Genomic DNA, 12,339 nt, shown 5'->3' on the forward strand with positions numbered 1-12,339 from the left:
TCGCGTCGTGCACAATACATAATTGCTCGCGCTCTCACACGAACGCGACGCCCTTCGCGACTTCGGAAGGTTCAACGTGGGGCGTTCTAGGTAGGTGTTGCGCTCGAGATAACGCCACGGCTGATAAGGATCGAGTGCGCTGGTGGGAGGTGCGAGCGGTGCGGCTGCGTGTCGCTCGCTCTCTTTCGGACGATTCTCGCCCCTCCCCCGCTCGTCCACCGCCGGTGGGGGCTTGTGTCCGTCTCGGGTCGGGTTCGGGTTCTGGCGGTATACGCCATCCACGCCAGAAGGCGCAGTCTCATCCTACAAGAGCACAGTGTGCGTAGCACAGTGCTAGAAGCAGGACGACCGAATCCCGACTCCCGATGCGTCGACGACGGAACGACGGCCAGTGCGTTCCCCAGCGGTTCTAGTGACGGACGTGTGCGTGTGTGAGGTGCCAAAACACTCAACCAGTCTGCGGATGTTGTTTTTCCGATCTGGAATGATTTAAAAACACTGCTCGTACCTCGCCTAGCGACCGTTGACGTGCGTAAGACATTCTACTCTCTGTTACAACTTCTGTAGAAGCTCTCATATGGTGTCTGTGTGTGTGTGTGTGTGTGTGTGTGTGTGTGCCTGTGTTCTCTTGTGTGTATTCAATTGGTTCTAGATAAGAGATAAGAATCTTGTATGAACACCGTCTCCCCTCGCAACAGGCACGTGTTCTAGGGTTTACAATCGTTCTCTCGAGCACCTCTCCCCTCCCCCGTCTCACTACTCCCCCTTTCCGCCCCATTCCCACCCGGCAACGGTTCCATATGGTAGCGGTAGCGTCGGGTGCCAATCAAGAACATATGGAACCGGGTGCTCGAGCGTTGTTTGTCCGACTGCGGGCTTCTTCTCCCGCAACCGAGCTAACCTTCGACGGCGAATCGAATCACTCTTATCGCACATTCCCCAACCTTCCCCCGGCACCACCTTTGCTTGCCCCCCACCCTTCTTGCTTGTCCCCAGGGCAACGCATCCCTCCATTCCCGCGCTTATCTATCCAATCTGCCGTGCCGCAGCGTCACGTGTGTGTTTGGCGAACGATTCGCTTTACTTCTTTTGTCTGCGGTCGTGTTTGCGACTGCATTCTGAACTTCCTGAAGTGCGTTTTTAATTCTGCGTGTGGAAACATTGGCCAGAGTGGCCCACGTTCCAGGTTCGCAAATGGTACGATTCGGGTTTCAACTTCTGGTAGCATATGTTTTGCGGAACGAAGGGGGATCTCTTCATCTCGGGGAAGGGGAGGGATGTTTACTTGAATGTTCTGGAGATTGTTGTTTTCTCTAGAACCGTGTTAGGTTAGGTGTTGAACCATATTGTACACGTTTATTTTTATTACTTGTTTGATTTCATTCGAATCTACTTCCTCCAAACTACTCGCTGCAAGTTGAAAAAGAAGTGCTCAGTTAACGGCCATTTTAAAATGATTTTTCTTTGCACTCAAGAGCAACCCACGATCGAGCTGTTCTAAGGCGTCATCTATTAGTCGCTCGTGAACCATATGTTTGCGCAAAAATGAACCATTAACGTGAATTAGGTGCGTAAAAGGGAACTAAAAGTGCAGCATTCGTGAATTTCACTAACCGTCGTGATAGAATTTGCTCCTAACGAGTCTTTTTCGGGCATTCTTATGCTAACAGCTGGCCGTTATTGCCTCACCCGTACACCATACGGTCAGAATGACAGCCAGGTAGTCTAGTGGTGGTAGTGGCCTCCGTTGTGCACCATATTGTACCATCTGGAGCTAGTAGTACTCGACACCCTGGGCCTCAGAATATTTCCCAAATCGAATTAACCAACCAGCGCTGCCTCATTGACAATGTGTGGGAACTTTTTCGCACCCTGTTTGATTGATGCGTTGTTTTGCAACCACCCTTCTGTGTCCCATTCTAAGCGTGATCGCCCGTTTTTTTTTATTATTTTGCTCGGTTTGACCGGAGAGATAATTTTATCGCGCTGATAACTGGTCACCGGTTTGGCCTTAGTGCGGAGTCATTCTAAACTTATCTGGCCCGCCTAGCGTCGCAGAAAGAGCTTCTGTTTCCGGTAATTGTTAAGAGTGGAGGGTTCGAGTGGTCGGCTTTTGTGTTGGAGGGCTGCTGATATGGCACATTCTTGCGCAGGAATTCTTTCACGGTAGGGATGGAGAAGATTTCACTGACAAGGTGGAGGACAAGATGTCATATAATTTGGTATGTTTCAAGTCACTCTCAATGTTTTGAAACACTTCAATCATTTTATCAGTTTTACTATTTTACTTAGTTCCTCATAAGTACAACTTTTGTTGAGTTTAGTTGATGTTGATTATAGTAAACTAATGCATTTACAAATTATTTTTGTAGTTATATTAAAGCCACTAAAGTAAGCACATTCACTACATTTCAAAAGGCTGGGATGTTAATCAGAACGGCTTCTATGAAGCACGCTGGTGATAATTGCCAGTGGGACAAATTTTCCAATCGATGTACGAACCAAAAAAGGGAAAAACCTAATGCTGGCTAGCCTTTTAGCCTGGCGTATTGCGCCGCGATAAGGAAAACACAATGCAGAACGGCTCGATAGGGCAGCTTCTTATCGTTCTGCCGGGAGACCGGAGACCTCGGCGGAAGGTTGAGAAACTGATTTGGAGTTTTGTGGCTAGAAAATAAGATAAAGAAGCCACCCCACCCTCCAGCCTCGTCTTCTGCGCTTCACGAGGCGGCCGTTCTAAGCCTACCCTAGCGCAAGGTGAGACGATGACGGAAGCCTTAGTCGCGATAGCGAACCCCTCATCCGAGCGCACGAAACGTTTGGGGGGTTGACCTGATTCTGGCGGTTTCGGGAGGGCTGCTGGGAAGTTGCGTGGCGTTGGCCGAGCGGATCTGGAACTAGGGGGACGGGTCTGGTTCGATCTGCTGGAGCCTGGAAGCAGGTCAGCCGGCAGAAGGTACCGCTTTGGTGTTGCGCTTCGCTGGAAGCTCCCACGTGCCCGTACGCATCATGCCGCGCTCTGTCTTCGGTTCTCTCGCACTTCTCCATTCCCGGTTGGGCCTTAGTTCCAGTGCCTGCGCTTGCGTACGCCGGTGCGTGGGTAAGTGGCACGTCGTGTTGGCCACGGATCATCCCGCTGCGTGTCGATGGTGGCCGTTCTGGCGCAGGTGAGACACGCCTTCCGATGGGTGAGCAACTCTTCTCACACCTTCTACCGCCTCCCACGGCTGATGCCTCCCCCACCCCCCTTTCGGGTGGCTGATTCCTTTTCCTTCTGATCGAAATCCCTCTGCAACGGCGAACTATTTTGTGAGAGCGTTCTTTGAAAGGCTTTGAAAGACGCGCACCTCCGCGCTTGGCCGCTTCTGGTGTCCCGTTTTCCCCCATCCCTTTCGGTGGCCGGTTAGTGTTTCACAAGTGGCCTAACGTTTGTTATTTTACAGTTTATTTATTGATTTGTTCCGCGCGGCCGTCTACTAACAGTTACAATTTTGTATCGTTAAGGTTCTTCCCATCTGATTCGTTATACTCGTTAACAGCCTTTTAACCAATTTTGATGAGATAACATTAGATTTAAATGATTATTTTAAACAATTGTTTGATTATTTTCGTTCAAAACCAAACATATGGTTAGATAGAACACATACATAATAATTTGTAAATCAAATCAGTAATACATAAGTTGAACATTTTATCAAAACGTGTAAGCTGGCAGTCAGAAAGTAGGGACAAATTTTGTTTAAAGAATATGATCTTGTTTTATCTTTGTTTTTGTTCTTTTCAATGTTTGTTATTTCAATTAGTTTATTTTTGGTTTGGTTTATTGCGTGCCTTTTTCGTTTATTTTGTAAAGTCATTTAAAAACCGTTTCATCTCCATTTCTTGTTTAAGCCATCGATTTGGTTATGTATTTTTGAAACGTAATAAGCTGACCAATTTTAACTTATTTTCAAATTAATACATGAAAAAATCTATTTAGCCAAATACAACTCACGAAACATAGTTCGTTTCATTTCTTACTGTACCAAGATAGGTGCTGTGTCTTATTAAACTACTTTGTACAGACCCTCCAGCGTACGATGTTTGTTTAAACTCGCCCGTTCGGTATGGTTATTTGGGCCAATTGCTCGAGCCCGAGCAAAGAAAGGGCCCGGCGTGGGATGCAGCCGACGCGAAAAGAAATCCGTCAGCATCCGCCCGGCGCGGCGGAAGAATGGGAAGAAGGTTTCGAAACAAAATGGAACGAGTTTCCACCGTGTCGGAGGGCCTACGCGCCAGCAGCAGCGCGATCTATCAGTAGAAACGCGCCAAACGGAATGGACCCCGAGGGAAATATCTTCGTTTAGTGTTGGCCACCCTTTTTTTCCACCCCGAAGGCTGCAGCTTCTTTTCGGTACATCTCGCTTCAATTGGCTCATTTGTTCTGTTGCTTCCTCCGTACACCCTCCATCTTGCTTCCCACGAACGATCGCAATCGTTTCTGATTTGTTTGCGCTTTCTTTCCACTTTCCCATCATGCTACTTTGTCCGCCTCGCCAGCCTGTTGGCGTCCCGTTCTATCGCGCGTAATATTTCTCTCCGTCGACCGTTTTCTTATGTTTTTTTTTCGTCACTCCACCTCAACCCCAACCGTCTCACTCCCTCTCTCTTTCTCTCTCTCTCTCGTTCGTGGCGAACTTTTTGAAGCACATGTCGTTGTGCACAAGTTTTCTATTCTTCAGCGTTTCTCTTTGAACTTTCTTCTCCGGAGATTTGCGCGCACCGTCAGGCGAGGAAGCGATTTTCCCGACCAAACCTGAAGCCGCGGAGGAAAAACTGTGGACCCCACGCACAGGGGAGGCTCGGTGAGCAAAGGGTCGAGTTCCAAATCCCCCCCCCCCCCCCCTCCCAACCTTCCCCGTTCCTCCCACCAAAAGGGGGGTGGGTTCTGTGCTTCACGCTGCCGTTCGTTCTCGTTTCTCTCGTTTCTCGCTTCCTTCTTCTTTCTGTGGGCCAATGGCAGGGTATGGCTTGGTGACCTGATTTCGGGCCGGCGAACGGAAGAATCTTGCCGGTTTAATGGTTCGCCTGTGTAGTCATCCGTTTGGCGTTCATGTGGCGGCGTCGGCCAGTTTCCCGTTGCCTCGGACATTCCCGCGTGGCGTGGAGAGGAGAGTTTGTGGGGAATGGAGGCCCGGTTGCACAGGATGCGATGTTCTACAAAGCGATGTGAGATAAAATTCTTTAGCTTTGTGCGAGGCGAGGGTCAGTGAGATAACCTTATGTGGCTTTTATAGATTGTAATTATTTTAGGAAACTAAAACAATGTTTCTTTTTAAACTCCATTACGATGAGATTCAATTACTTCTCCACTAAACACGAAAAATAATTTGTTAAATATGATTTGTATCAAAATCAATTTATTACTTTGAAGCATTGAATGTATTTTAGGAATGTAAACAGGAAACGGTTACATACAAAGAAGTCGTTTGAAGCTTAATCCTTACGCTCAACCCTTTTCGAAACCGATCGACCAAAGCCGGAACTTGACACGATCGAAGACACAGCGGAAAAAGTTACCTCCCTTACATTGCTGAGAAGAACTGCAGAATAAATGCCTTCTTTCTTGTGCTTGCCGGACTTCAACATTTCTCCGTTCCATTTGGCATGCCGCCGGCCACCATTCCCCTCCACCCCGGGTTGTCTAGCAAAACGGTGCTCCGATCTGACGGTCGCACAGTTCGCCGGCCGTCAATGCGCGAGACCTAGAAAAGAAAGCGTCCCGGATTTATGTTCGTTCTGCTTTGCCACGGTCGGACGGGAAATATTTTGCGGCCGTCCGGCCGTGCCGTGTGGTGGAGGGGATGGCGAGGGGCATGGGGTGGCTTGGAATGGCCGCGCTTAACGGGCAGTGGGTACGGTTCTTCGTTCCGCGAACCGATCGCGCGGCGTCTTCCGACCGTGTGTTCGGGTTCTTTTCTCCGGCCGTTCCCTTTTGAAACTTTCTTCCATCGTGCGAGCGGGATGGCGTGCGGAGAGCTTTGGCACAACGCGAAGGTCTGCCCTTTCGGTGTGACGGACTGAGCTTTTGACTGTGTCTATCTGGTCGATATTGCTTTTGCACTCGAGCGGAGTGGAGCTGGTGGCAAGAACGAGAGCATTTCGGTGGTGCGTAGGGTGAAGGAAAGAATCGGAGCGAGAAAGAGAGCCCGACGCAGAAGAAAGCTCCGCATTGTTGTATCGCAAGATCGCGATGGAGAGCGAAAGAAAGCTCGCGTGTGCGCGAAGACGCGCTTCTCGCGCGGCGTGTCGCTTGTGTGGGAAAAGGAACGAACGAGAGAGAGAGAGACATGTTCCTCACTCGCTCACCCGTAGCACCTCGCGATTCCAAGAAGACCACGACACGGCACTCTCGCCTAGTGCGATCCCCTCCCGCCGTCGAGAAAGTGCACGCGAATGAGCGAGCGCGAGCTACGGTTGGCGCGGAGAGAAAGAGACCCGGTCCCCCGGGAGGCGGGGGAAAGCAGAGCGGAGGAAACACATGCGCGAGCTTACGGCGACCGCCATCCCCGGCCTGCGGCCCGCCCGAACGGTGTCCCAAAGGCAGAAAAGAAGGCTCTGCAGAGTCGGCGAGCAGAATCACCGATCAGATCAGATCGTACCGGTGGCGCGAGCGATCCAGCGGAAGACCGCAAGTGAACACCTCCCGTGAAAACCACCAGCCAAGCAGGGCCGACCATCGGAGTCGGACGGACGTGTGTGCTACAGGTTTTTCTCCCGTTCCGCTATCTGGTCCGTCCCGGTTTGCAGGACTGCAGGATAGGCTTTTGTAAACAAGTGGCACGAGCTGTGGTGCATAAGAGGAAAGGATTTATCCCCAAAAATTTGTGTGCATATGGTAAACTACCGTGAGTGCGTAATATTGTGCAAGGTGCACGCATGGTGTTGGTCCTGGTGACTCTCCCTCTAGGTACCTTGTAAACGGGAACGCAGTGTTCTGAATGATCCGTTTCTCCACAGGAATAAAGTGATGTACAACACTGACCCCTCCAGGAAACCAAACAAGTGTTAAGGATCCTTTCAAAAAAGTTGTCCACGGTCGAAATAAACGCAAGATAAAATAGTGAGTGAGAAGTGGAATAAGGTTCCGTCAAGTTCATCATGTCCGGCACGACGTCAAGTGTCCATGCTCTAGTAGCGCTGCTACCTCGGGGACTGTCGTCTCGCGTGGGACTCTAAAACTCGTCCTCGTTGCGGCGGAGTAAGGGCCAGGAGGAAGTGCAGTGAGGCGGAGGCCGTTCAGATCGCAAGGATCTGCTGCCGTGAGTAGTGCAAAACAAAGAGTGCAAAGAAAAGATCAAAGTGTGCAGTGACAGTTGAAGAAGTGAAGCTGTTTTGACAAGACAAGAAGATTATTAGAGAAAAAACACCGTCCCCTTAGAGAAGTGATTGACCGTGCAGTAGAATCGTGAAAGAACGTGAGTGTGTGAGAGAAGCAAGCAGAAGCAAAACAAAAACGTCCGCGCGCATGTGTGGTTCTTTCTGGTGGGCATTCGGAAGATGTCGCAACAGTTAAAGGCAGGCAGCAACAATAACAACGGTACTACTATGCTCGGTAGTATTGCGAACAGTATCGGATCGAACAATAGTATTGCCTGCAGCATGGGCAACAACATCCCGAACAATCTGACCACCTGTGCTAGTATCCCGAACAGTATGATCGCCACCATGTCCAGCCCGAACGGCGCCACCACCAACGGTCCCGCTAGCAATGGCGGCAGCGGTAATGGAGCGGGCAGCGGAGCGAATGGCAGCAGCAATGGACCACCGTCGACTCCGGCCACACCGACCAACAACTGCCAGTCGATTCGTTATTGCTGTAAGTACAATACAATAAAATATGCTAGGGGGACTAAAGTTCTGGAGTTCTAAATCTGGGACTTGCCTTAGGAAGCTCACGCTGGACGCTAAAGGCGATAGGTCTGAACCAAGCAAGAGATGGCTCTTTTGTTGCCTAGAAGCCACCTGAGTAGATTCGGACGCCCCGGGGAGTTGTTATTCGTACGGTGGTACATGGACTCAGCCGTAGACGAACTGGTGAACTGGTGATTCCTTATCAATCCCACCGACCGGGGTAACGCTCTTATCATCCGCTGGCGACTTTTGAGCAAGTGTTGCAATTTGATCCCTTCACCACCTTGCCCGGGACTCCCGCCAAGCCTCTCGTCCCAAAAACCTGGAGGCCAATCGCCTTTGCCACTGCATGTAGGTCGCGAAAGTGCCGAGGGGAACGGACCGACAAGAATTTGCTTAGAATCATCGGGCGTCGTACAACAACGAGAGCTCCCCGCGGGGAGAGAGATTACGAAAACATTGATACGCGATAATGGGGCTTCGCTTTGCTTGGGTTTTTTTTTTATTTGTTCATTCTGATAAGCGATCGCTTTCTTTTCACGGCTGCACCTGTGTTGTTTGTGGTCGGGCATGTAATAATCTAACACTCCACGGGCTGCGACACAGAGACCTTGGAGAGCATCAAGCCTTTCCGCAGCCATGTTGCCTAGTCATTCGATCGGGCGATCGGGTGCATGAGGCAGGAATGAACTCCATCTCGGTCCAGGATCATCGTCACTCGAGTGACTTGAGTGACGCTTGAGCGGGGAGCCATTAATAATTTCCACTTCAATCCCTCAGCAGCTGCCTAGCGCTTAGTAGTGGTTACACTAGGAGAACTAATAGAAATGATGAGTGTAGTAGGTTGTGGTGGAAGTAGTAGCACTGTAGTGTTGGTGACCGTCGCACACAACGAACGCTGGTTGGCGACACCAGGCCGCTAGCACAAGGGATGAAGAGAAATTTTCATTCCGCTTTCTAGCTTTCTTTCCTTGCACCCGTTTTTCGTTCTCTCTCTCCTTTCGTTTCCCCTCCCCCCGCGCGGACCCATCCGATGGAGGGGGTAGGTTTTTGCGGTGGCTTTCTTTCCATCCGTGCTTCTCGTGCCCCGTCCGCCGCGACATCTCCCCGCACGTTCTCGCCCTTCGGGCTCATCCGATCCGTTTCTAGTTCCGCGAACCGTTTCCGCAGCCCTGCGCTAAACGGGTGACGAAACTTGAGACATTGTGCGACAAATCAGGGGGTCTTGGCCCACAAGACGCTGATTTGAAAGATCGTTTAACTTCCAACCGTCACCGGAGGAAAGCGAATGTGCGAAGAATGTCGAATAAATCGACTTAATTTCACCATCCTGTGGTGGAAGCTTTCTTTCACGATATTCAGAATACCTCACCACACACATACACACAAGCACGCACACACTCTTCCCTCCCGATCACGTGTCCTTTTGTCTCGGCTACGGGGGTTGGACACTCTCGATTTCTCCCCAGATCATCCCATTCGCAGCGAGAAGTGGATGGAGAAATCGCAGCAGAATGTCCCACCATGCCGCGACTTGGAACCGCACGCAGGAGGGACCAAGCTGGATCCGGGTCGTCCGAGCGTTGGCCACAAACGCACACACGTAAACACACACGCACGCACGCACACAGTCGCTTAGTCACACCCATATGACTTCTGCAAAACCGGTGGGGCGATCCGAGTCGGCCATCGGTTCGAACCGTCCCTCTTTCGCTGGTGGTTCGCCTTTTGTGTGCGGGCCGCGGGGAAGGGAGCCCGCGAGCGTATTGCGCCGTGGCCTCGCCGAGACTCGACTCGAAAGCCCATGCGACAGGTGCGGTGTAGAAGATTGCCCATCGGTCGGACGGTGGTGGTGGTGTTTTTGGTGATTTATCAGCGACGGAGAAAAAAAGGGAAAGCTTTGGCATTTTTCTCTCCCGACCGCAGGAACCGTCCGGATGATGCACGATTCCGGTGTTGCTCACATTGGCCCTTCCAGTCGTTGATGGTGTGAAAAGAATGGAGATGATAAAGGGATTATGTATGCTTTCTAAAAATAATTTACTCTTTTTGCATCTTTTAATTGCGCCACTGGGGAAAGGTTTGGCAATTCTTTTGAAATTAAAAGTCGTTACATAAAATGAGTATATGACTAGTTTTCATTGCTTTGTGATTGGGTTTGGTAATGGACTTTAAATTAAAAAGTGCAATAAAATATAAAATTACTTTCAACAGCCACTAAGTTTCGTTCGTTAATTGCATGCCCATTTCTCCTTCTCAGTAGCTCCTCCCAATAAACGTACATCAATTTGTCTTCACAAAAGCAGACACGTGAAGGAGATTCGTTTAAATGTCAACCCCAGCACGATCGCGATTGAGGGAGCTGCCCAACGGGTGATTTGTTCATTGATTTGTATTTTTGAAACCTCCTTTTCCCACTAGCCGTTCTACGGACTGATTTTAAATTGCCTCTTTCCTACCATTCTGGGAGTCCGCCCTTTAAAGAGCCAGCCAAGGTCCGAGGTGAGCTCCAGGTGCACCGGATGGGAACGGCATTCATCGGCCCTCCCCGCGGGTCATGGGTTTTTGGCATCGCGGCCGAAGAATTCTTGTCGAACGGCGACGCGAATCAGTGAAAGTGAGTTGATCGATGGGTAATTGCAGGTATGCACACACCGCACACCCGGCTGCACTGGGGTGGTACGCATGGCACGCACACGCCACCGCTTGCATTCTCGCCGAAGAAAGTGCAACGCAACGCACGAAGCGAAAAGCGATTGACATTCGGTCCGTCGGTTTGGATCTTGTTCGCTCCTCGACTCACCGCTTTAGTGCGTTCGAATGTTCGGAGAGTCGGGGGGAGGGTTTCGGGTTCACAACCCCCAACGGGGAGAGTTGGTGGCCCGAGCCTCGGAGGGTCGTTCGTTCAGATCGTACGGCGAGGGAAACTGTCGGGGCTCTTGTTTTGCTGCATCATTCCAATATAGGTGCACCCTTTGCACCGGACCTGGTGCCTGTTCGCCCCCGGGCCATCAACTTGCTCGGCCTTCTCACGAACGTACATTTCAACGCTGCGTACATACCGAGCCACATACACACACACACACACATGGATATCGAGAGTGAAGCATCGCGCAAGACTTCACGTAGATAGGGAGGTTTAGACGGCGAACGAATTCACGATTCGATCGTCCCCGTCCGAACCGACCGTGCTTGTTGGTGAAAGTCTTTCACGCCACGGAGCGAAGTGGATTGAGCCCCCCCCCCCCCCCCCCCCGCACCTCCCGCCTTCCTTACCCATCCTTCAAAACCGTCCGTTTCTGCATGTTTCGATTTGTTTCTTCTTGCTTGGCGTGTTTTCTTTCTGCCGATGCTTTCGTGTTCGTTTTGATCGTCGTAGATTGTAGGGCGCTTCTCGCGGCCTGTGGAACAGGTATCCGGAGCTGGCTGGAGTACCTGCTGCGTGCCGAATCCAACCACGACGATGATCTCTATTCTTCAGCCCTTGATTTTGTTGAAATTGTGATTCACGGACCACCGGTTTTTCGACCGCCGGGCGTTTTATTTTGGGGAGCGCAGAATGGAATGGGCACCCATCGGGAGCTCGCCGTCGTTGGTGTTGCGAGATGGTGGAGAAGAATCTGGGTCAATCTGCACCCCCCTCCCCCCCCCCCCCCTCGCGGAACGGATGCATGTGGCTTAAAGTTTGTGGCTTTCCCGGCTGCAACGCTGCTGACGTTTGGGGGGAAGGTTGGCTTAGATCAAAACTGGACTTTTCCAACGGAGATCGCCGCAAGGCCAGCGGGTGACGCAGACCGGACATTAACGTCTCGGGCTGGACTCCTTACGGTGACGTTTTGCAGCTGACTCCGCATTGGGGATTTCCCCAGTGAAGTCCAGCTAAAGTTGGTGATGAAAAATAGAAGATTACGTGAAAGCCCCCACCGGCCGACTCGAGTCAATCAGCTAGAGACCCCCTTCCGGCCGTTCCGGGCTGAAAGATCAATCAACGCGATACAGCACACGGTGAAGAAGTGATTGGAACGTCTAGGAGCATGAACAAAAAACCACTTCTTCTGTAAAAGACAGAGCATGCACGAGCGCACGCACGCACGCCAACATAGGCCAAGGAAGAAGCAAGACAATATGTTGGTCGAATAGCTGAAAGATGGTCGGATGCAAGATTGAAGAGGAAAGGAACACACAGACACCAATGCGTTTTCCTGCAGCACGGCTCCAGGGCTAGGCCCAGCGCGTTTTGGGGCTCGAAATTTTTGGCACGGGCCGATGGAGCCGCCCGGGAGGTATAGGGGGGAGGGAGGGTGGTTCTCGGCAGGGTTTGGAGGGGTGGCCCAAAAGACCAAAGTCGAAGATTTGTGCGCTGCGTGGGGATTGCAGTGGTGGTGGCCGTTTGTTGATGTTGTTTTGGGTTAAGGCAAGTTTCGTAACTTCCCTCCTGGGTCCACG

At 51.1% G+C, this 12,339-nt stretch overlaps 1 protein-coding gene across 1 annotated transcript in view; it reads left to right on the forward strand.

The window, feature by feature from the left end:
• The first annotated feature begins 7,539 nt into the window (after positions 1-7,539).
• The window catches only part of LOC131288323 (uncharacterized protein DDB_G0283357-like), a 35,305-nt gene continuing 30,505 nt past the window's right edge, over positions 7,540-12,339 (forward strand). Inside the window, exon 1 of the mRNA XM_058317446.1 lies at positions 7,540-7,858. Within this exon, the coding sequence (XP_058173429.1) occupies positions 7,540-7,858 (319 nt within the window). The remainder of the gene's footprint in view (positions 7,859-12,339) is intronic.

Source organism: Anopheles ziemanni, chromosome 3 (assembly GCF_943734765.1).
Source record: "Anopheles ziemanni chromosome 3, idAnoZiCoDA_A2_x.2, whole genome shotgun sequence".
NCBI classification, from domain to species: Eukaryota; Metazoa; Arthropoda; class Insecta; order Diptera; family Culicidae; genus Anopheles; species Anopheles ziemanni.